The 22,774-nt window shown below is 31.5% G+C and overlaps 1 protein-coding gene across 5 annotated transcripts; it reads left to right on the top strand.

The window, feature by feature from the left end:
- The first annotated feature begins 1,047 nt into the window (after positions 1 to 1,047).
- On the top strand, positions 1,048 to 12,330 carry LOC129315175 (protein REBELOTE). 5 transcript variants are annotated; one of them, XM_054958745.1, is made up of 14 exons: positions 1,048 to 1,198; positions 1,863 to 1,995; positions 2,831 to 2,891; positions 3,975 to 4,083; positions 4,166 to 4,217; positions 4,311 to 4,405; positions 5,271 to 5,339; positions 7,208 to 7,738; positions 8,330 to 8,629; positions 8,783 to 9,106; positions 9,269 to 9,475; positions 10,772 to 10,861; positions 10,943 to 11,035; positions 11,811 to 12,330. In XM_054958745.1, exons 2-14 carry the CDS (start codon positions 1,887 to 1,889, stop codon positions 11,889 to 11,891), a joined length of 2,121 nt encoding a protein of 706 aa, XP_054814720.1. In that variant the 5' UTR covers positions 1,048 to 1,198; positions 1,863 to 1,886; the 3' UTR covers positions 11,892 to 12,330. The 5 variants fall into 5 exon arrangements, 4 of the variants coding, with proteins under 4 accessions (XP_054814720.1, XP_054814712.1, XP_054814726.1 ...); XM_054958737.1 differs by having other exon boundaries at positions 1,048 to 1,206; XR_008594409.1 differs by lacking the exons at positions 10,943 to 11,035; positions 11,811 to 12,330 and adding an exon at positions 9,775 to 10,223 and having other exon boundaries at positions 1,048 to 1,206; positions 10,772 to 10,846.
- The last annotated feature ends 10,444 nt before the right edge of the window (positions 12,331 to 22,774 follow it).

The following is a 22,774-nucleotide window of genomic DNA, read 5'->3' as shown; positions in this document are numbered from 1 at the left end:
AAAAAAATACATCTCGCCTTCTTGATGAGGAACAAATAAGAGTGTGTTTTCTTATGCATTCTAGGCACAAATCCATTTTCTTCCTTCAGACCTTTTAATATGTAGAATATTTCTAAAAGGTTTAATAATTTAAATTATTAACAATAAATTTTAAATTTAGCTAAAGACAAGATGTGTATAAAATGAAATATTCAAAAAGAAAAATGATTGAATAAAAAAATTTTAAAAATTTAACTATTTTAGATGTGTCAATATCAATTACATCAATGATATTTGTTTTAAATTTTTTAATTCTAACTCGTGCAACGCACGGGAACTGTCTAGTTTATTATAAATTTGTACAAATGTATCACTTCATATTAGGATATGAATGAATTTTTTTGGGGCCCTAGGCAATTGTCTCAATTGCCTTGAGGCTCTCACGGCCTTGGGTTTGATCCTAGTAAAAGTCGGCCGTCTGATCCCCATCGTCCCCCTCAATCTGGTCCTTGTCGTCTTCGTCAGGTTTGTCCTGGTGGAAATCGAAAGTCCTGTCCCAATTGTCATTGGTGCCATAATCCTACTCAACTTTGTTTGTCTGATCTTATTGAAAGTTGGCAATTCGAATTGTCGAGTTTAACCAATCTTTCAATTTTTTTAAAATTCAAATATAGATTTTAAAATTTAAAATTTTACTTTAAATCCAAATAAAGAATTTTAATATTGTAATTTGACATTTTTTACATTATCCAAACAAAAAATTTAAAATTTATGAATTTCAAATGTGAAATTTTAAATTCAAATTCTTAATTTAAATTCACCCATCCAAACACAGCCTTAAAGGAAAATTATATATAAGTCTTATAAAAAAAAATTATCTATTGACTGCAATCACTTGTAAATACTGAAGTTTGACTCCTAATTAACAGTTGATTTGTAAACAAGTTAAAAAAATATTTTTTTTTATCTGGGACGTGATACGTTAATAATTAATTAGTCAATTTAATTTAATTAATTATTAATTAAATTGAATATACTGTACATACGCCGTAGGGGAAGGCTGAAGAATGAAACCTTCCTAGCCCTTAGCTCGCTTTCCTTGGCTTCGAGTTCGGCCGCTTCCCTCGTTCCTCTGTCTCCGTCCTTCCTTCGAGAGTTCGGCGTCTGTCTCAAGCAGTAGCCTGTAGTTTGGCGTTCGAGTTTCTTCAACAAGAGCCTGGTAAACTGGTACCCTGCCTTTGTTCTCTTCCTCCTTTCTCTTCTCTTAATTCAGCATGCTGGATGGAGTAGTTTGAGAGTGATAATCAAAGTAGTTGATATCATTTTGCATTTTTGACAGAGGAAAGAATTGTAGTTCTGGTTTCTTTGAATTTTGAATTAACACTTATAGGAGTGATGGTTTCAACTTTCAAGTTTCATGGCTTCTCTTCCATATCTGGCACCGATTCCAACTTCAAGTTGAGATTAAGACTTACAAAAAGGAACATGGCACCATTTCCATTTTTGGTTTCTCTTACCTAGCACTGCATTGCTTTCCCATATTTCTCTACTGATGCTGTCCATGCCTATTGATGTGCAGTAGATAAATGATTTATCCATTACTTACTCTTTTTCAACATCTTTTGACAAGCTTCCCAAATAACTTGTTTTGAATAAACTGCACCTATGTTAAACTGAAGTAAGAATAAACAATTCTATCTATTGCTTCCTACTGATTAAGATCTTTCTGGCATGTTTCAGTGTATTGAAATTCCTTGTTGCCACACATTTATAATCTTTTTCATGGCTTTTTAGTCATTCTCATCATAAGCTCTTGTATCCCTCTATATGTGTCTATGCACATTGGTATTGACATAAAAATTGTGTTTAATGCTTGTGTCCAGAGTCTCCACTGATATTGTTGCAAAATGGGAAAGCTAGGGAAGAAGGCAAGGAAGTTTGCTAAAAAGAACCTACAGTCTGTTCAAAGAAAAAAGAGGAAGACAAATTCTATGTTCAAAAGGAAAGCTTCTAAAAGTAAGGATTTATTATCTTGAGGTGATGCACATTTTTTTGGGTTATATGATCTTTTTACTCTTTATATATATATATATATATTCTAGGTTGACTTCCTTACTGTACTTCTTTCTTTTTCAGTCATTCTCATGTGTCTCTTGGTAATTTTTCTCTCATCACTAAACAGAAGTGATGATTCTATGTTGTGACAAGATGGGCATTCTTTAATTTGCATTTTTCTGTAATGAATACCCTTCTTTACTGATTGAATGCCTTAATTTATTTATTAGTGTTCATAATTTCTCTAAGTGGAAATTACCTTTATGGAATTTTTGCTCATCGCAGCTGTGAGTTGTACGGCCTCTTTGGGACATTTAAAACTTTTTGTTGAAGGAGGGATTTTAAGATCCTGTGGCTGTGTCTTTCTGGTTGTCAGCTCCTGGTTTCTTTGATGAAGTGGAAGGAGCTCTCTTTTGCAGAGCTCTTTTTTTGGGTGAAAGGGGCTCTTTTAAGCTAATCATCTGTTATTTTTCATTTTCTTTCTTCCTTTCTTTTTTTCTAGGGGAGGGGGGATTTTCATTGTTTTGTTTTTTTTTTGTTTTGGGAGGATTTGTTCTCCTCTTTGAATGGTAGCTATTTCCTCTCTTCTAGTAAATTCTTTTATTAAAAGGTGTCATGTAGCAATTTCAAAGTATTTTGTCATAGTTTCAGACATTTTCATAATGCAAAATTTTAGATGTGCCAAGGAAAAAAAAAGATAATTCACTTCTTTATTTTCAACCAATGTATGTATTAATACTCTCTAATTCTTTACTAATTTGAGCTTTCAATTTTCTGTCAAATTTGATTGAAACAGAAAATAGTCAAGATATTGAGGAAGATCAAGAAATGGGTTTGATAGAACAATCAAATGGAAGGTAAAAAGGTTTCCTAACTGCATAAATCTTATCACATATCCATGCTTACAAGGATGTTTTTATGCATTCGTATGTATATCTATCTATGTTTCCTTTCCTTTCTTTCTCCCCTTTTTTCCCTTAGAATTTTTTAGCATAGTTAGCTTTTTCTTTGAAAATAATGTTCTAAGACTCTGAAGATTCTATAAATATTCATATTGGAACAAAAGCAAACATCACAGTTGCCCTCCTTACATCTCCTTCTTTTCCCGAGGAGTATTCAATGTTATAGGTCTCTAACTTTCAGATGTCTTCATGGATTTTAGGGATTGTAGTTCTTAGTTTTAGACTATGGGCATATAATTATTGATAAATGAGCTGTGTATGCATCATTAGTTTCCTAAACATTCATCTTAAATCTGGAAAGGTTCAGGCTGGAAACTGATGGTTCAGTCCTCCAAGATGGATCTTGAGCATGTAATGGAGTTATTAAAGATGCAGTGGGCAACTGGATTCAAGGCTTCAGTTATAAATTAGAGACTGTACCTCCTGTCATCTCTGAAATTTTTGGTACTTTTAAAGGTCTTGAAATTTGTTGGGTTAAAGGATTTAGAACACTGGAGGTGTTTTGTGATTGTGCTTCTGCTATCTCAATAATCACAAGGGACAACTGTAGTTATCATCCTTTCCAAGAGATTATTAACTCTGTTAGAAAAATTTTGTGTTGGAATTGGAATGTTAAATTCACATTTGTGTACAGAGAGCCAAATAGGGATGCTAACATTTTAGCTAGGCTAGGACACTCTGTCTATTGACCATAACTTTTTCGATCACCCACCTTAGTTTCTGAGGTGGTGGTAATCATGACCATATAGTTTTCTTCTACTTGTACCTTGTTTCTTTGATTAATGATATGTCTCTTTTTCCATTAAAAAAATCTGGAAAGGTAGAAGCGAGGAATGGTTAAGTAAATAGGGGATAACTTATCTGACGAGGAAGATTTTAAAAATGTTTGGATATTGCTATTAGAATTATTATTAAACTATTAGCTGATGGTTCATCAATTGATCTTGGACTAACTACTGGAGATTAATTTGTTCTCAGAAACAACGGTGGTGAAGAAAATGAAGATGCTTCCCTTGATGTCATATTCAGTGAAGATGATAGTGGGATGATAGGAGACGATTCAGGCAGTGATGAATTTCTTCCAGAGGTTTGGATTATAATTTATCACCAAAACCATTTTTAGCATTAACTTGTTAAAATTGATGCATGCTGCGTGTATTTGTGATCAGGACTCAAGCTTTGCATATGATACTGGAAATGAAAATGAAAATTTTATTGAGAGTAAGGAAATTCTTGGCTTCTGATTTTAACTTGAGTATGATTTCCCAGCACTTGCTTTGTATCTCATTGAATCTTGATTGAAGTTACTTTCAGACAGCGCTAGTGGTAGTGCCTTATCTGTGCAGAACAGAGATATCAATGCAGAACTTTTGAAGAGGACAAAAATGTTGAACAAAGTGAAAGAACAGGTAATTCCTCCTGTATCATAACTATGCAGGTGCTTGTTAGTATAAAGTCTTTTATCTTTCTTTCAAATTAAAGTTAATCATAAATCCATAGAAGCCATGTTCAGAAATAACTGACAACAAGTACTCCTTAATTAAAACAACTAGAAAATCTATTTAATTGAAATAGATGCTTAAAAAAGCATAATCTCCGAGCACTCTCAAGTGGGGCATTCCCTGCTTGGAGCTATTCTTCTAGAATTGCCAATTGTTCACTCTGAGATCATGTCACTATTTGAGCAAGAGTGTTTTCTTTTTTGAGACTATTGTCTTCTCTGTTGAAGTTGGGTTGTGAATACAATGAGCCACCATAGCAAACCATTCAGTGTTCAGATAGGTGGTTCTTTTCCTACTTCCCTCTTGCCTCACTTTTGGGAAAGTCTCTTTGATTTTCTTTTAAATTTGACTCATGCTGTATCTGAGTACTTGCAGCATCTTGTTCTTTTCTTGTAACTTTGATGAATGGAAAAAAATGCTATCTTGAAATTCTAGCTCTCAAGTAATGGTCAAGGTCTTCATCAAAGTTTGAAGAAAAATATCTTATTTTCATTTTATTTTGAGTCATGGATAGTCAAGTTTGTTGCACTAACTATTTTTTTTCATGTTTAAAAAATAAAAAGGAAAAAGAAAATGATTAGCTTTACTTCCATTCGTGCATAATTTTTTCTTTAAGAAGGATAAGCCTCATGATAAAAAGTTTAAATGTTCTAACATTATGTTCATTTTTTCATTGTTAGATTCTGATAAATGCAGAATCGGTTTTCTTGTGTTTCCAGTTAGTGTTGCTCATTCATCTTTCTTACTTGGCACTCTGCCTGACATTTTCCAGGATGCAAGATTTTCAAAATTTCTTGAAAGCTATTTTGAGAAAATGGAGCAAAGCCGAGATGAACAGACTGTGAGTTGTTGAATTCAATGTTTGCTTGATTTGAATCTGGAGGGTTACTGAGAAAATTGTTCTTAGGAATTTTTTTGTGCACTCTTTGATGTCTTTTAGTGTCTTTCTTCAGTATACTAATTGAATTTCTCCTGTTGAATTTTTTTTACTAGAAAGTTAATTTTTTTTTCTTGTTTTGTTGCTATATGTGATAAATGATATGATTATTAATATCGCTAAAATTCCACCTTCCCTCTGGAAAAAATAATGTTGTCTGTTTTTAGGGAGGTATTATAATAGTGCTCCATTTCTAGTTTATTTACTTGGTCTGCTCTCTTTTGTGCTGATGTACCTATTTTGTCTCTCTCCTTGATTTTCTAGTTTATTTCTTGTTGAAGGATTTCTTATACTCCTTTTATTTAGCACTCTTAGTTTCCCTGTTAAATGTCTTTGTATCTTGAGGGGATTACCCAAGACACATAGCAGACGTCCATAGGGATAGTGGCTGAGATGATTTTGTTAGTTATAAAATGGGTGCTAGAAGCCTTGACCCAGTGATCATTTGGAATTTGCTAGGGTGTTTATGAAGTTGATTGAGTGGTACACTCTGTTCTGCGGTGGTTTTTTGCCCTGGTTCATTAGAGTCCTTTTGGAGGTGCGCTGGGTTTGCATGGCTCTGTTGCATTTATCTTGAACATGATGCAAGAACTTTCAATATAGATCTTGGCTTCTTTATAGGTTTTAGCCTTTGGGTCTCTAATGTAATTGCAGAGCAATTGGAAAGCTATTTAAGCTAATGTCTTTTTTTTTAACCCTAATTTTTTTTTCATAGGAGGATGGGTTGTCCTTCTATGTGCCATTACTGTAATAAGTTACTTTTCTCTATCAAGAGAAAGGATTGCTGGGTAAGTAATTATGTGGATTTGGAGAATCTTTTGTCGACTCATTTCCTGGGTTTTGGGAGGCATTGAAACGGTAAGGTTTGGTGGAGGTTTGCATGTGCCATAGTTTGGTGTATTTGAGTGGAGAAAATGCCTAAATGTGTTAGAAGAAACTAAACTCCTTATAGATGTGGGAAGGAATTGTCTTTTTGACATCTGTGTGGTACTTCCTTCGATCCCATTTATAAGGAACATTCTAAAAGATTTATTTGGTCTTATTTATCAGTAATGGTGTGACTTTTTAGGTAATATTTGAAAAGTATTTCCAAAATTATCCTTCATGAGAGAAAAAGTAACATGACATTACTTTTTAGCTTTGTTACATAGGGGCATATTTGGAATTTTACACTTATATTTCTTTTACTTTTTTTTGCATTGGTATTGATGAGATTGGTAGAAATGACTTATAAAAAAAACCGGATGAGTATTCAGTCAATGGCATTTTTTGAAGGATTTAAGGAATTTTATGCAAATATTAACAGAAATTGGGGGACATTATTATTTTTAATAATTTTATGTAATTCAGTTTTGCCCCCCTTTTCTATACTCTTTCTCCATGTTGAAACTTGATGGCTTCTTACTTCTATTTTTGTAGGAGATTTCTACTAGCATAATATGGTTAAATGTTCATTTCAAGATGCAAATGAGGTCATTCAGCACTGGTGGGACATAAGATATCACCAGATGCTAGCTTGTTTCAAGTTTTAGTTTAGAGCATGACAGTTCACTTTATTTGATCATTTATAATGGTGCATGTGATGTTATTTGATAATTTTCTTTAGTATTGTGATTGGTTCAATTGCTTATGAATAAATATGCATTTCCATAAATAACATATTTATTCACCTAGTGTCTAGGTGGCTAGCGATATAGTTGGTAGTTTGAACTCTCTACCCAAATTGCCCTTGTGTTTACTGAAACTGAACTCTTTTTTTAATCATTTGCCAGAATTCTGATGAGGATGAGAGCAGTCATGATGAGGTACTGCCAATGAATAGTGAATCCATGCATTCTTGTGTGGCCAAGCAGCTGACAAGTGCTTCTGTTGACTCTTGGTGTAAATTGGTCAAAGAGCAGCATAGTGTGCCTGCCCTTACTTGTCTCTTAAATGCTTATCGAGCAGCTTGTCACTATGGTTCTGAAAATTCCAGTGTTTCTGGCTCTGTCTTATCACATGGAATTCAAAAGAGTGAAGTTTTCTGCAAGATATTGATGTTTACACTACACGAGGCTGATCATACATTTAGGAAGTTATTAGGAATACCAAGTTCTAGTTTTAGAAAGGAAACCGTGTTGGAGATAAAGAGTACAACTAAATGGAAATCTATAAAGCCGCTTATTAAGTCTTACTTGAGGAGTACCATACTCCTCCTTAACCAGGTTACTGACTCTGAAATATTGGCCTTCTCAATTTCTCAACTCAGAGCTTCAATCATATTTCTGGCTGCATATCCATCTTTACTTCGGAGGCTTGTCAAGGTAACATCTTGATACTGAAAATCCATCATGTTTTGCTGAGCAGGATAGTTTAAGAGATAACTTCCTGATGTTCAATTTTTAAAGATTATTAACACTTTCCATCATCACATATTTTATGTGATTGCATGGTAGTCAAGGTATAAGAATTATGATTACATGGTAGACTTATTTGTATGCTTGTGCAACCTTCTTGGAAGATTTTCAGCAATTTCTTAACATTGTTTGGCATGTAATGAATTATGAAAAAAATAGTTTTTCCAAGAAGAATCAAATCCTCCTCTATTGGTCTATTTTTTGTGTGCCCTGGGTTTGCTTTCATCAGCTGTGGAATGTTTTCCTTTTGGAAGAAAGTGCTGCAATAAGTTTATAAGGATGTGCAGAAGGGTTCTTGTTGAAGCAGAATTATGCTGTGGTGCTGCCAGCTGTTGTTGTTAAGATAAAGACTACTCATTTCTAGGTTACAGTTTTTTAGTTGGCATGGTTTCGAATCTATCTCTTGACAACTTGGTAGTTGTAACTTGTTAGCAGATTTTCAATTACATCAATTATACTTCTAAGATCTGCCTCAGCATTTATTGAAATTTATTGCAGATTGCTGTCCATCTGTGGGCAACAGGTGATGAGTCTTTGTCATCACACTCCTTTCAGATCATACGAGATATAGCTTCAGTTTTCAGCTCTAATTATTTTGACTACTGCTTTGTTAAAATATACAAGGCTTACATTACTCACTCTCAATCTGTTGAACCAAGGTTTAAACATTTACAATTTTTGAGGAATTGCTTTGTGGAGCTATGCTCCGTAGATGTGCAGAAATCATCTAATAAAGCAATGATATGCATGCAACATGTTGCCAAGATATTGCAGAAGGCGTGGCAAACAAAAAATAAGGTAAGTCTTCAAAATAATCCTCTTTATTGTCTTTTCTTTGTGTAATATGTGTTCAAGTTTTTGCTCTTGACTGTTAGACAGCATAAGTATGTATCTACGGATTGTGGAATAATGTTTCCATGTCGATTCTGATAGTTTGCTTCTTATGGGCAGGAAGAGGTTAAGAAGATAAGCAGTTGGCATTATGTCCATTGCATTGATCTCTGGGTTGCCTTTACATCAACAAACATACATGACTATGATCTCCAACCGTTGCTGTATATGATCGTACAGATCATAACTGGAGTTGCTCTACTGTTTCCTGGTCCTAGATATTTACCGTTGAGACTTAGATGCATTCAATGGCTTAATCATCTTTCCAGTTCTAGTGGGGTTTTCATCCCTGTTACATCATTGGTGCTGGATGTTTTGGAATACAAAATTAGTAAAGATGGTGGGAAACCTGGGAAAGTGTTTGAGCCTTTGTCAGCCATTAAGGTCAGGCATTAGAATGGAAGCTGTAAAGTTGACATCTGTGTTTGCTAGACTAGATTAGCTGGAATGTCATTGTCACATAATATCACTTGGCTTGTTAACCCAGAATTTATATTTAGACTCATGAATGATACTGCTGTATTAAGCTTTGAATAATTCTTGCAGCTGCCAAAGCATTGGTTAAAATCACGAGAATTCCAAGAAGAGTGCTTCTCATCTGCCATTGAGCTGCTTACAGAACACTTTGCTCAATGGAGTTACAACATTTCTTTTCCTGAGCTGGCAACTATTCCGCTTATCTATCTTAAGAAGTTCTGTGAGCTAACATCTTTTGAGAATTTCAAACGTGTTCTAAAGCGGTTTATTGATCAGGTACATGTTCTAATAAAACTTTTCTTTCTCTCTTCCTTAATGCTCCGTTTGGTACAGTGGAAATGATTTTGATAGAAATGGAAATAGATATGAAAGTGAAGATGGATATGGAATTTAAAAATATGTTTGGTATGTTCATGGAATTGAGAGATTATTTTTATTAAATATTAATGTTAAAAATATGAAAATACTAAAATGCTCTCATCTAAAAAAATTGCCCCAACCCAAAACACTCAGATCCAAGCAGAAATCCTCATAAAAAAATGATTAAATATTAATCACCCAGATCATTTCTGCAGAAATCAAGCAAAAATCGCAGCCTATGGGGCTAAAATCAATTAGATACAGTTCGTTTCTACGGAAATCAAGCAAAAATTGCGATCCATCAGCAATTGCAGAAGCAGCTGGAGAACCTACATAGACTCAAACCAAGTCAGTCAGGCAAGCAGCAACGTCTTGACAGTGGCGAAGAAGGAGGAGGTGGTGGAGATTTTCCCTCCCCGATATCATCAATGGTCAAAGCTGAAGATGGGTTATGGCAGCAAATCAGCAAGGTAAGGGAAAGAAGACAGAGAGACAGGTGGAATCAGTGAGGGAGGAGGTTGTCGATGTTGGTGAAGGGAACAGCATGAGGGACGACGACTGAGCAGCAGATTTCGAAGATCGAACATTGGACATCAGTCTTAATGACTGATGCTGAGGTCGCCGTCATTCACAAGAAGGTGGAAGGGGAAGAGAGAGAAGAAGGGTAAAAAATGAATAAGGAGATCTAGCATTGCAAATTTGAGATTTTTTGGTGGAACCCACTTCCATCAAAATTGACGGAAATGATTTCCATGTGGAAGCCAAATTCAACTTCATTTTAACCAGCCAAACATATAAAATTTTTTTAATTCCAATTCCATATCCATTTTCACCCTCTCAATTCTATCATACCAAATGGGCCCTAAGTACTTGCTATATGGAATTTCCACATGCAAATAAATGTCAGGCATCCAAAAGAATGTAGGAACTTCAAAACTAAAACCACCTAACTCAATTTGCTGAAATTCTTGCACTAATCATCTTGATTTTAGGGCCTGAGGTGAGCACGCCGATAACAAGTATGTGTTAACATAGTTTGTTTAACTTTTAGTCCTGTGGGACCAATCATTTGAAGCTTGATTTTTCTGAAGTCATTTTTTTCTGTCCTTATTTGTCAATGTAGATGGTAGACCATAATGAATGTGCCCATCTTTTTCCCATTTGTTTTGGTCCGCTTATTCTTATGTGCTTGGGTGGGGGTTGGGGCTGTAGGTGGAGCAGAATGTTGAGTTTGTGGAGAAGAAAAGAGATGATGCGACTTTCTCACCAAAGGATCTGCAGTCTGTTGAATCATTTCTTCAGGTCCCCCCACCCCCTTCCCTGGCTGAATTTATGTCGTGGCCACAGATATAACTGGGTCTTGTTATATGGCTAATTATGCAGGTTGAAAAACGAAGCGGCAACACTCCCTTTACACATTACTATAAGAGCATCCTGAACAAGGCCACTTCCAGAAAGTTGATCTCAAAACCAAAGGTCCTGTTTAGTGTTTACTTAATCACATCCTTCTCCTGTTAATTTGTATTTGTTTAGGTCTACCTATGCAAGTTATTATTTGGGGTACAATGCTAGGGTCAGTACTGGAGGATGCCATTTCCACCTGCTAGAATTAATGATCTAATCATTGCTGTTTTGCATGACGAAAAAGTTTACCATCCTTCTGCTTTTTAGCTTTGTTATATTTAATGGAATAATGATCTGTAAAATTCCCACGGGAAGAAGGTGGACTTAATTTTCTAGTAACCAACATGTCAAGGAAGAAGACACTGTTGGGGATATTATGGTTTGAGATCCTATTTTAGTGCGCTTCAACAACAGATATACCGATTGTCGAGTTGATTCTTAATGGATTTTCGTTCTCATTTTAGTGCTCTACAACCACAGATTTACCGATTGTCAAGTTGATTCTGAATAGATTTTCGTTCTCATTTTGGTTCCTCTGTTCAAAATCATTCCAATTAGTTCTTTTAGTAATGAACTTCTGACTTTGCTAATGGGTCTAGCGATGATGCCACATTACAGAATCGTTTTCTGAAGTCCGTTAGCCAATTTAGCGATTCACTAATGGGGGGATTAGAATGAATGGATTCTGAAGCATGAGGAGCTAAAATGAGAATGAAAATCTGTTAATGGACCAATTAAAGAATTTATGCATTTGTGAAGGACCAAAACAAGGTTCAAGTCGAGATAGTATGTTCCGCAATTCAATCCCTTTATTTTATCCTGAGCTTAGCCATGGCACTTACTGCAGGGTCTCAGCAGACATAGTCAAGAGAAAATGCAGCATCAAAATGGCATGTTGGATGTGACTGTTATTGATGGGCCCCAGTAAATGGTACACCTTCCAGTGGATGGAGTAAGAAATTGAGAAGGGGGAGGAAGAAAATTATGGGTTGAAGAATGATTGGAGAATTGATGTCACGTTTTGGATCTACACAGACAAATGAAAATGTTGTCGCCTTTTTCTACTTGATACACCTTCGTGTTTTAGAAACTGACATTGTAAAGTGGCAAGGCAGAGAACAAATACAATTTTGTTGATCCCGTTAATATTTTGTAATGTTGCCTCTAGGTTTACAGTTGAGTGTATTCGAAAACTGTTAGAAGAAATACTCAAAACAAAGCTTCAAAGTGAAGTTGAAATTTTGATAGAGCCGGTGGCTGGCAATTAGGTCAATATCTCTTTTCTCGTCTTCCTGGATTATGGATGGTGGACAATTCTGCTTACGTTTTTCCATATCTTTTTAATGCAGATTATATGCCTAGATGAATATTGTTTGATTGTATGTTTCTAAATGGTCATAACTCTTGACTACTAAGAGTGTTTCTATTCTAAAATAGTTTTTGGCTTGACTGAATAAATAGATCATCAAAACACCAATAAATTTCTATTGATCCTCAGGCCACTATGCTCGTTTGTGGAATTGGAAATGCACACTAGGGAACTCGTGTTACTTGTTTAGTTTTTTTCAAAAAAGAAAAAAAAAAGAAAAGAATAGCCAAAATGGATTTTTTATTTTTTAACTTTACATAGGGTTTCAATTTGATCATTTAATTTAATTTCTTTTTAATCCTCTAATTTTAACATTGTTAGTAAATATTGATGCAATATTCTTATTAAGTTTAATTTTTTAAATAATAATGATGGGCATAAAAAATAAATTTGAAACTAATTATGTTAAAGTTAAATGATTAAAAAGATATTTTATATGATTAAGAGATTAAATTAACAAATGATATAAAATTAGAGAAGCAAATGGGCACTTTCATCAAAAAGAAATTTTGTGAATTGTAAAATAGACAAGGAAAAATGTGATGCCCTAATTTTATTTTATTTTTTAGTGGAAAATATGATGCCCTATTCTTCTCTTTTCATTATTTTTTATTTTTATTTTTTGAAAAATAATTTAGAATTTCCATGGAATCATAGACATGATCTTTTTCCAAGGGCCAACTTGGCCTGGATAAGCTAGAGAGTCCAGACACATTGACATTGCCAGCGGTTGGTTGTAATTCACATCATCGACATGAAGCTTTTTACGACGTCGTTTGCTTGCTTAGTATTATTTCCGCACCCCAAACCCAACGACCTCAACATCTTCCCAAACCACCAGATTCTCCTTCCCTTGTTCTTACTCGCCATCGCGTCCCCTCCCTCCGGCTCTGGAAGCTTCGTCGTCGCCGGAACATTCCTCCGTCTCTGCCGGTTCCTAATGTCTCTCAACTCCATCTCCGCCGGCAACCTTGTGGACGGCATTCTAAAAGTGAACAAATACCACTTGCTCTTTGTCGCTGACCTCATCAACGAAACCCTCCCTCTGGAATAATTATCTATCAAATTCCTCGAATCCTTCAATTCTTGTCCGTTGTGTAAGGTGGAGTTGCGAGATATGGTTGTTCTGGAAGTGTGTTTGTTTGGAACCCAGGGAAGAAGAATGCTGCTATCATTATCGTTCTGGTTTAGAGTATTGCTTTGTCTTGCGTCTTTCGAAGATTCTTTGTAGGGACTGATGATTTTCCCACAGAAGATGATCTCTCTCTCTATTGTTGAAGCGGCAAAGTCTTCACTAATGAACTCGAAGAAGTCGTCATCGTCGTCTTCTTTGGAATATGAACAATCCCATTGAGCAGAATCGCCGGTGAGTGGAAGGTCAGAGAGGGAAAGAGTCTCTTCTGCTTCAAATGCGTGTTCTTCTTCTTTATCGAAATGAAATTCTCTGGGCCCCATCATCTAAAACGAAGGAGCAAAGCAAAAGGTATGTATCTATGTATGCGTATTTACGGCTATATGGAACCGATTGATTCGATTCCAACAATCTGCTGATTTTGTGATTTTCAAGTTTGATGAGAAATCAATATAGTGTCCCAAATATAAATATATGCAAGAGACATTGGACTAGACCGTTAGAGAGGGTGGTGGGGTTGAAGCAGGTGTGACGAAATCTTCTAGATGAAGAGAATAAAGAAGGAATTAAGAGGAGACATGGCAAGAGATTTTAGTGTTTGAACTCGTTGATCATCTAGAAGGGCAGGCACGGAAAAGGTTAAAATGGGGGTCCCACTGTTAGGTATCGTTTAATGCCTGCATTGGAAAAATGCTTCTAGATGAAGCAGCTGGAGAACGTCCTTTCCGATCACTTTCTCGCTGTATGGTATGCCTCTTCTGCTGGATGTGCCTATTATTTGAGAAGAACATTGTACTTCCCATAGCCTTTAGTTGATTACATTTTAATATGATTATAGTTTAATTGAATTAATTCTCATAACCCTCGGGTTATTATAGGTTCAAAGACGTTAAGTTCCATGTCCTTGCCAAGAACGCTTGGTTCACTTGGCAGTTGGCACCAAGACATCCTTGTGATGCTCAGCATCATGGATTCCAGCCGCCCCTACAAACTTTTTGATGTTTGCCAAATCAAAATATAAGTTTCATAACAGGGGTGGAACCAAAAAATTTTGTTTGGCAGAGCTGAAATGACAAAGGATATATAATAATTAAAAGAAAATTAAAAATATATATATATATATATAACTAACAAAATAAAAATACTTCAACCAATATATTTATATTCAATTATATATAGTATTATATATAATAAAAATAAATATATATCTTTATTTTTTTAAGTTTTGCTCATTAATTTGTCATGGTATAAAAATAATTAATTATCATATTTATGATAAAATTTTTAAAAATTTGCTTCTCAATATAAATTATCATTAAACTGGAGATATTTTAATTTTTCTATAAGTATTGAATAATTTAAATGTATTCTTAAGATTTAAAGCTCTGTTCAATATAAAAAATTTTCATTGCTTGCTTATTAAATTTATTTTTTAATTCCTTTAATTTATATGTTCTTCATTTAATATATTTTGATTTGAAATTTTTATTACAGTACTTTATAAAGTTTATTAGTAATAATTCTTGTAATTCCTTTCATCAAATATAAAATGAAAACAAAATCAAATTATATCAATGCTTTAAGAGTAATGGTGACGTTATCTTGTTGAAAATAAGTGAATTATATAATAACTATATCTTTAAACTACTGTAACAATTGAATTGTACACGTGTAAAAGATTATTATAAAATTAAAATAAAAATTTTATGTAGTGTCTCAAAAATTTTATAATTTATCAACTTAGAAGGTCAAAAATACATAACCTCTATATTATTAAGAAAAAAATTAAAAAATTAGGAAGGACCATGTCCCCAGCTAACTTATCTCTCCACCCTGTTTCATAATCTTTTGAAATTAATGTCATCAATCAAAGCAACCATATATATAATGGTTGTTGCTTTCCTCTTCACAATTATTGAATCTTTTTTCTCGACCATTTTTATTCTCTCCTCAACTTTGGGTAACTTTCGATTATCACTGATCTACTCCTTAATTAATCTAGAAAGAGTTTGATTAACCTTGAAATATTTTAAAGACATTATGCTTATTCTGCCAGATGCCAACATTTTTCATGGGAGATTTGTGTATGTTTTTTTTTTGGGTAAAATTGCATGGTTTAATTGTTGTTGCAAGGATGGTGTAAAAGTAAATTGAGTGCCACCTCTTTAGCTCATAGTTTTTTTTTTTTTTTACCGCACTCTTTAGCTCATAGTTAAAGTTGTTATTTTGCTATTATGGTATTTAATTTGATTGAAGCTGATGATGCTAGTTCAAGTAATAAGAGTATAGGGGGATGTGATAATGTCTAGAATTCTAACCCTTCCACAAAAAAGAGAAGATTTTTCTGTTGAGAAAAATTGATAGACCCAGGAGCTTGGTGAATTGTAATCCTATATTAAAATTGACTTGAAAAATATTGAGAAAAATTGAAGTTGTAAAAAATACATAAAAAATAGATGAATTGATATTTGATTAATTTTTTATTTTATCTAAATTAGAGATTTAACATTTTAAGGGCTATGCTGTTTAACGAATCTTACATAAATCATATTGGTTTATTATAGTCATAAAATAGATTAAGTTGTAATATTTATATTTTTAAATATTACTTTTCAATACACACACACAAAACTGATACAATATTGTATAAATTCATACCATATATGAATAGTACAATCTCAATTCTTTTTAACTATTATTTGACTAATGCAGTTTTGCGCTTAATCACAATCGTATTATTATTAAACCGCGTATCATTGTTTCCAATTTTTTAAACATTGGATAAATCCTTGATAGAGACATTTCACTTATTTTTTTTTTATCATTGACATTTAATACTTGGTGAGGCCGGCTAATATTCAGCATATTGACTCACCTACTTTTTTTCCTTATAAATAATACCTTTTTAGGTGCAGGTAAACAAAAATATGAACAGATAAATACATTGTAAGTAATAAATAGATATAAATGTGATAAAATTTACAAAAAATGTTAAACAAAATATAATACACTTGCTCATTTATTTATTCCTAGCTTTTCATATAAACTAGATTTTGACCCGTGCATCTTACGTGTGTATAGGTTCTATAAAAACTTGTTTGAAGTATCTTCCAGTATTTACAAAGATCTTTTATCATTTGAAGAGTAAGCATAATAAAAAGATAAAAATTTTAAAATAATTTATTTTTGTGTAGTTGTAATATGTTACTTTATGTAAATTTAAATTGAAATAAAAATTTATTCTATTTTAAAATTTGTTTTACCCAAATATGTTAAAGATATAAATAATAATTTATTTTTATTTTAAAATTGCTCTCATATTGGATTTAAAAAGATAACACCTACATTTATGCTCTGCCTTCAATTGATGCTAGGAGAAATTTTGAAATTGTGCTAAAAAATAAATTTTCTATTAAATTCTAGGGAAATTAACTCATTGGTCTCAAAGAATACAGCTTCCATAAATTATAGATGAGATTTTTAAATATTTTAAAATATGACTCATTCATAAAATTAATTAGATATATTTTATTGTTTTATTCTCAAATTAAATTTATTATTAAAACACAATATATCTATTGTAAATAATCTTTAGCTGACTAATTTTTTTTCTTTTCTTGTCCTCTGAATCATTCTTGTTTTTTCTTTGAATAAAAAACTGCTAGTGTCTTTTTTCATCGCAGAGCTTTTCTTTCCTCTCTCTCTCTGTTTTTTCCAAAAACACTATGTAGAGGATATTAGACATTGAAAAAGAATCTTCATTTCTGGAACTAGAAGACTAGACTAGAATCTATTATCTGTCATCAAATTTTTACCATTTTCACATCTCTCAGTAATATCAAATTTTTTGCGGACTGTGTTTGATTCATTTTAAACAAATGATTATGTATTTTTTATGTTACTGATCTAAAATACTACATCATTGATATACGTATGTATATAAATTATAAATAAGTTTATGTCTAATTATCTTAGTTATGTTGATTTGTGATAGTATATCAATGATATACAACCATATATTCATGATGTAGTATCACGGATCAGTAACATAAAAAACATATAATCATTTGCTTAAAATAAATCAAACACAATTCAAAAAATTTTTTTAGACTCTTAGTTTATCACAGAGAGTCAAATACTTAAACTGATAAAATAAAAAATCATGAATTTATAGCTCCATATTTCCATCGATGTGCTTAGTTCCGTCGAGTATCATCGATCTATCTCACCTCGTGCTTGTCTTTTACAATCATGACTGTGGCTCTCTCACACTGTGTTGTTGTCTTATATTCATCTCTCTCACATCCAATCCTGTCTTCTCTCTCACATTCATCTTTCTCATTTCAGAGATTTCTTGTGTTTTAAATGTTCTGATATTTGCAAAAAGCATACATTAAAAGGGCAGTTTTATAAATTAAGTATAAATTAAATATTAAAAATGTCATTTTTAAAATTTAAAAAAGGATATGCTATTTCTTTTACTTGATCTTATTCTATCCCATTATTAATTGAAGAGGAAAATTTATACTCCAACAAATATTATTAGATTTGTGACTATCTGCTCCCTTTAAATTTCTTAGCAACAATTCCTATTTTACAATGTATTTCCTCCATGCATGCTAAACAATATAAATGATTTTACAATGTATTTCCTCCATGCATGCTAAACAATATAAATGATTTTACAATGTATTTCCTCCATGCATGCTAAACAATATAAATGTTTTTTTTAATTTGGCATATCATGAAAAATAAAATTAACTTATTTTACGAATTTATTGGTTTATGCATTATGAGAAAAATAAAACATGTATCATAATGAGTCATACGCTATAATTTATGTCATTATAATATTTATAAATCATAATTATAACTAAAAGTAAAAATAAATATGAATAATAATTTTAAATTAAGCAAGGAGAATAAGCAATACTCCTCCGGTCTAATTTATAAGTCATTTTTTTAAAACATAATTTGGTCCACTTTATAAGTTATTTGTTGATGAGATTATTTTGTTTTAAATTAAAATTTTTAAGTTATCTTTAAAAAGTAAGAGAGAGAAAGATAAAAAATAATATTATATAACTGACTTACTTTTTATTTTTTATTTTTTATTTAAGGGTTATGTTTAAAATTTTACTTATTTTTATTCCTTGTACTTTTATTATATTGGTATTGATGATGTTGGTAGAAATGACTTATAAATAGGATTTAAGGGAGTATTATATTACTATTTATTAATTATATATATGCCTATAATGATAAAAACAATGACCAGGAGAAGTGCAGGAGTAGGGAGTTTGTAATGAAAAATAAATTCATCAATCTCATAAGATTAAGTTTGAAGCACGTGATTGTATTGTTTTCCGTAGGTTTTTAAGTTATGGTATAATAATAATAATAATAATAATAATAATAATAATAATAATAAATTTGTTACCTTGTACATATTAAGAATATCAATAATAACTTATTTTATTTTCACATATGCTATTTTATAATTTGTTACTCTTGCCTGTATGATAAATACAATAAACAATTCGTTTTTCTATGATATACTATTCTCACATAAATTAAAATTTAAATAACAATATATTATACTTTATATTTTGTTATTTTAAAATAAAATTATATTTTATAAGTTAAATTTTGAAATTTATGTATTATTGTATAATTAAATGTTAAACAACTAATTATAATTTTAAATTTTTTTATGAACATATTGAAAACATAGATAACATTTCTTCTATATTAAAATTTAAAAATTAGATCTAAATTCTCAAAAAAATGATATTTGTAAATTTCAGTGAATTTTATTTTTTTAATATTTTTTCATTTTTATTATTTTTATAAAATATAAAGTTTTATTATCTTATACAAGTAACAGATAATATATCTCATATCTATCATTTACTATGAATCTTATATCTACTATTACTATTACTTTTTGAGAAATTTTTAGATAAATCAAATGCACCATATTATATATGATCCATCTTATAAAACCATGACATTAAGATGATATTAAATATAAATTAATTTTAACATTATATGATAATGTAGAGAAATGACAATGAATTAAATAGATATTTTATTATAAAAGTAAGATTATTAAAAATAATTATCCATAAGATTTTTTTGATTGAATTTGTATAATTTGATTGGATTGGATATGGATGACATGGTGCACCCAATTCATATAAAAAATTTTCTTAATTTTTTTTATTATGAACCCTACATTTATTTTTTCTACCATGAAGCCCACATTTAAAAAAAAAAATTGTTATTGTTCATCTAACTGTAGATGAGCAATAACAGTGATATATTTTACACATATTCATGGATCAGGTATGCCTTGAAGTTTCTCTCTGCCCAATTCATGTAATCAGACTGAGAATTGGATTGTTTCGTCCACTTTTGGGTTTTTCAATTTTTGTTTAAGCCCAACCTTTCTCGCTATCATTGATGATGATGATATTTTCTGTCAAGAAATGATATTTCATATTTTTTAATACATTGGTAGGGTTTGAATCAGGAATTTTCACAGGATGAAACAGATTAAGACACCCCTATTCCATATCTCATCTAAAAAAATTATCAAAACTAAATCTTTATCCTGTATCTCATCTCTTTTTGAAAGTCATTCCATCTCATTGGTAATCAAGATGGGACCGGAATGTCTTGCTATCTTAATAAAGTGGACAATGTGAAAAAAAGGCTCATATAATAACATTCATTAATTAAAATTTTAAATCATATAACTTATTAAGTTTAAAACTAAAACAATACAAGTACATAATAGCAATAATTATTGAATTACATCAATTACAACTAAAAGTATACAACTTAAAGTTAAGTATACATTATACATAACACATTATAATAGCAATCACAAGCGATCTCTAAACTATAAGAGCAATAATAATTGACAAGACCGACACAACATCAAGTCATTATTATTCTTCTTTAGTTGAAATATGTCAAACTGGTGACTATTCTGAAAATAAAACAAGAAATATGATATAAATAAAAGTTATTAAAGAAGTAGATATAAGAATAAATTATGTTAATATAATTAGTATATTATAAAGAGATATATTGCTCTGTATGTTTACTCTATGTCATTAAAATTATCAATATAAAAAACTTAATTTTAAATAAGAATAGCACTTATTGAAATTATAATTAATATAAGTATAAATTATATCATCATAATTAATATATTTAATGCATATTTATAAATATAAAAAATAATATATATCTATATAATATTTGGGAGAGAATGTCCCAGGGCAATTTCAAATTTATTTTTCATCCCATCCTACAAAATTTCATTCTAATTATTTTTAGATTAAGATGAGACTCGTTTCGATATAATTGAAATGAAATTGAGTCAATTGGAATAATCATAAGTTAAACAACTCTAATTTGAACCTTAATTTATACTCATAGTCACGCACATGACTTTTATGAACTATTTTTAATAATGTATTGTCCCGTGGGGGAGAAAATCCAGGATCGCAGAAGCGAAGCAGACTTTTTATTTTATTTTTTTTTTAGGCCAACTAGCAGACTTATTTTAGACCAATTAGCAGACTTCATTTTATGGGCCTAGTGTTGAGACTCATATTCATTTTATAATGTGGCTGCTGTTCGTCAGCGTATAATTTACGGAATTTAATTTTCTTTTTAGTGAAATTGACGTGACCATTTGTTGTATGCTCCTTCCCTTGGGAGTTGGATCCTTGTTATAAAAGCTTTCATTTTGGCCTTTATCCTTTGTTTTTCTTTTTAATATCATTTGCTTTGATTTTCCTTGACTAAACAACTTCCTCTAATTAATTAGTTTCATTGAGGGTAATTTTGAAATTTTAAAAAATTGAACTAATTTTAATTAAATTTCTTAATCTATATAAAGTTGTTAAACGGTCTTTATGAAAAGGATTCGAAGGAGTAACTTTCTGCTGAGAGGTATTCCATCAACTCAATTATAAAATTTAAATAGTTGATTTAATTTAAATGAGTTGTATTTTAGATTTTTGCTTTTTCACTTGAAAAGGTTATTTATAAAAATTCATGATTTAAATGCTTTTGTTTGGAGCTTTGGAAATTAATTCTGCCTCTCAAATATATTTTCTTCACATGGCAACTCATTCGTAGAGCAATTCCAGTTGGTGATATCTTGCATGCTACTTGGCTGTTTGATTGAAGAAAGCTTAGATCATATCTTTGCTATCTGCGACTTTACTTGGCTTCTTTGGTTTGCTTGCTTGAATATTAGGACTTCTTTCATGAATCATGGTCCCATAAAATCAGCTTCTAGATATACTCCAACACCTATACGCTCGTAACTCAATCGCTCAAATTTCACGTATTATTGTTTTTTTGAACTTGATCTAGCAAACTCGTGGAATATGCTTGTTCATGAGAGCATTTCTCAAACATTCTCCTGATTTTATTAGATCCTTCAATAATCAATGCTTTTTTATTTTTATTATTATTATTATTGAGAATATATGTTCTTGGGCTGATAGTTTTTCAAGTGTGCTGGTTTCTCAATCTACTGTCATATTGGTATTTTCTTTTGGCAATCAATTTTTAAATGGCTTTAATATCAGGAGGCATGCTCAATAATCTAGTATCTTCTATCTGCATTATGGTGGGTTTGTAATATGTGCTTCAACTATGCTTTAACTGGTTCAATCATGAGGATCACTAGCTTTAGGAAAAATTACATTCAGAACATCCTATCCAACAAGTGTAAAAGGGATGTTGCTGCTCAAGATCTTCACGTTTGCAAGTTGTTCATGATGCGTTCTTCTTTTCTACTTTTAGTTTCTTATCTTGGTTTAACAATTTGCATCCTGCGATGTAATTGTTTTCTTGTACATACTTTAGCTTTTAATATAATTTGCCTTTTTATTAAAAATAAATAAATTTTTAATTGAAATTTTTCTTAATTCAAAGGACCCAAATCACCTTTAGTAGAGAAAAAAGAGGTATTCAAATCTAATTAAAAAAAGTCTTGACTTGGCCTCGATTAGGCATTTTATCAAGGGTGGATTGAATGAGATTTTATTATAGATTTATTCAGTGTACGCAATCTTCATACTTGAATGGCGATAAATGCTGGTGGCCTTGGGCCACCGTGGCACGAAGGGAGGTGGTCTCTTCTTTTTCCTTCTTTTTCCCTCTCATCATTGTTGGGTTAAAATTTTTTAACAATTAATATTAAATTTTTAATAAAGTTATTATTATTATTTTACATAAAATATTATAGTTTTAAATTAAAATTTAATAATCTAAATTT

Source organism: Prosopis cineraria, unplaced genomic scaffold (genome assembly GCF_029017545.1).
Source record: "Prosopis cineraria cultivar Desert tree isolate PC_DT_omini unplaced genomic scaffold, ASM2901754v1 PC1, whole genome shotgun sequence".
In the NCBI taxonomy this organism is placed as follows: Eukaryota; Viridiplantae; Streptophyta; class Magnoliopsida; order Fabales; family Fabaceae; genus Prosopis; species Prosopis cineraria.
Note: the sequence above shows the minus strand (reverse complement) of the source record. Positions and strands in the feature narration are given on the sequence as shown.

What these genes read in the sequence shown, in the direction of transcription:
- LOC129315175 (XM_054958745.1), top strand. Translation starts at nt 1,887, where the DNA reads ATGGGAAAGCTAGGGAAGAAGGCAAGGAAGTTTGCTAAAAAGAACCTA. An exon ending in CAAAAGGAAAGCTTCTAAAA is followed by an intron (nt 1,996 to 2,830) that starts GTAAGGATTTAT and finishes TGATTGAAACAG; the next exon opens with AAAATAGTCAAGATATTGAG. An exon ending in CTGTTGAATCATTTCTTCAG is followed by an intron (nt 10,862 to 10,942) that starts GTCCCCCCACCC and finishes CTAATTATGCAG; the next exon opens with GTTGAAAAACGAAGCGGCAA.